The following is a 1,873-nucleotide window of genomic DNA, read 5'->3' on the forward strand; positions in this document are numbered from 1 at the left end:
AGCTCCCACAAACCAGTTTTAATTGTTGTGGGCTACCTGCCAGGGCCCAGCATTCAGGCCTGAGCTCAACCCAAACTGAGCTCAGAATATGCTTCAAGCTGAGCTGAGCTGACAATTTCAGAGAGCACAGAAACTCCAGTTCCAGCCCTGCAGGCTCTCTCATCTGAGTGAGCTCTGCACACAAGTTCTGTTAAATCTAGCATGTGCAGCAGTTAGTGCTCCATCTGTAGCTGATCCATAATTATTCATTAAAAAAAGAAAATTAGTGAAAATTTACTCTAAATTTGCCTAGTCTCAAAAGATGTCTCTTTTTTGAAATGAAGAAGATATTGGAGGGAAAAAAACCCATAAAATGTTTACCTGGCCTTATGTTTTACATACACATGGTCAGATTTTCTCAAGAGGTCAAATAATGCATCATTACCTAATGAAAAGGATTTTAACATTTCTTTAACAAGCAAATGTGGTGACACTTTGAACTGACCTGTTCTGAAAATTTAGCTCCACTTGGGACTGCTTTGAATGGAGTAAAATAGAACAGTTTATTTGTAGTTATCTCAGCATATCCCATTGGATACAATTCCCAGTACAATATATAGCAAGTCCTGTTTTTCTTTAAGAAACAAGGGAGGCATTTATCAGCACAAGAGTCATTGCATTCCTCCAGTTCTGGTATGGCAGAAATTTGAGGTGGAGTGGCCACAGTTGAGAGTCCCCATGGGACTGTAACAAGCACAGGTTCTGCCCAGGTCCTCCTTTTATGCTGGGAACTGGCCAAAGTAGGCTTTCTTAAGTCCACTGCAGTTTAGTAAATCCCAAATCCAGCTTTAGCATTATTTTTTTATCCATCCTGTAAGTCAAACATGAGACCTACTCCCAGTTCTCATTAAAATCAACAGATCAAATCCCTGAGCTTTCATTGAGCTCTTGCTGAGGCAAAACCCTCAAACACTGAGTCATGATCCAGTTTCACAAGAAGCCCATTAATCAAAGTCTCGAATTGGCCAGTGTCAGTTGCCTCCCTTGTTTTAGCAGACAGTTCATTACTGAGCTCATGCCCCAAATGTCAGAGTTTGCTGTGACACAGAGCAAGGTTCATTTGAAAAGGGGCCTCGCTGAGATGCAGCCTGTCTTCATTTCTGCATGGGTCTTAATGCAAAAGTGCATCATTGTCACATGAAGGTTCTGTGGGAAAACGTGAATCTTCACCTTACTGGAGACTGAATTCCATTTTCATTCAGTGGTCATTCCTTGTCCAGTATCAAATAACTGACAATAAAATCTATGCAGTTTGTCCGTGATTCTGAAATTATTCAGTGCTTTGTTATGAATGTTAATTTATTTTAATCAATGGCTGTAAACAGAAGAAAATATGGCCTAACCCAGATGGCTAAATGAATTTTTGAAATCTTGATACATCCTTTACTTCAGTAAGGATGTTAAGGTGAGGATGCTAAGGATATTAAGTTAAGAAGGACTTCAGTAAAGATATTTTTAGGTTTTTTGAGTAAATTTGACTGAAGTTCTAAGGCAGTAATTTCTAAAAATTACTCCACACAAATAGAGAAATACATAGCACTATTCGCTGTTGAATGGTGATTACAATTCCGATTCATTTCCCGGTTCCAGCTCTCCGGGCCATTTCCAGCGCTGCAGTGAAAGCTCGGGAATGTTCACGGTGGAGGGAATGCTCGCTCGGCGGAACGCTCGGCAGGGCTCCGCGGCGGAACGCTTTGGGCGAGGGACGCGCGGCCGGAAGCGGCGGAGCAGAGCACTTCCGCCGCCCTCCCGCCTCGCCGCCCCATGGCCGCGTCTGTGGTGAGTCCGGGTCGGGCCGGGAACCGGCGGGAACCGCGGCCCGGGGCCGGGGAGC

General features: G+C 43.8%; 1 protein-coding gene across 1 annotated transcript in view; it reads left to right on the plus strand.

Annotated features, from left to right (window-relative positions):
• The first annotated feature begins 1,756 nt into the window (after positions 1–1,756).
• The window catches only part of NXT2 (nuclear transport factor 2 like export factor 2), a 6,957-nt gene continuing 6,840 nt past the window's right edge, over positions 1,757–1,873 (plus strand). The window contains exon 1 of the mRNA XM_005419827.2: positions 1,757–1,818. Coding sequence (XP_005419884.1) covers positions 1,804–1,818 — 15 coding nt within the window. The 5' untranslated portion in view covers positions 1,757–1,803. The remainder of the gene's footprint in view (positions 1,819–1,873) is intronic.

The sequence above is a fragment of the Geospiza fortis genome, unplaced genomic scaffold, assembly GCF_000277835.1.
Source record: "Geospiza fortis unplaced genomic scaffold, GeoFor_1.0 scaffold157, whole genome shotgun sequence".
NCBI lineage: Eukaryota > Metazoa > Chordata > Aves > Passeriformes > Thraupidae > Geospiza > Geospiza fortis.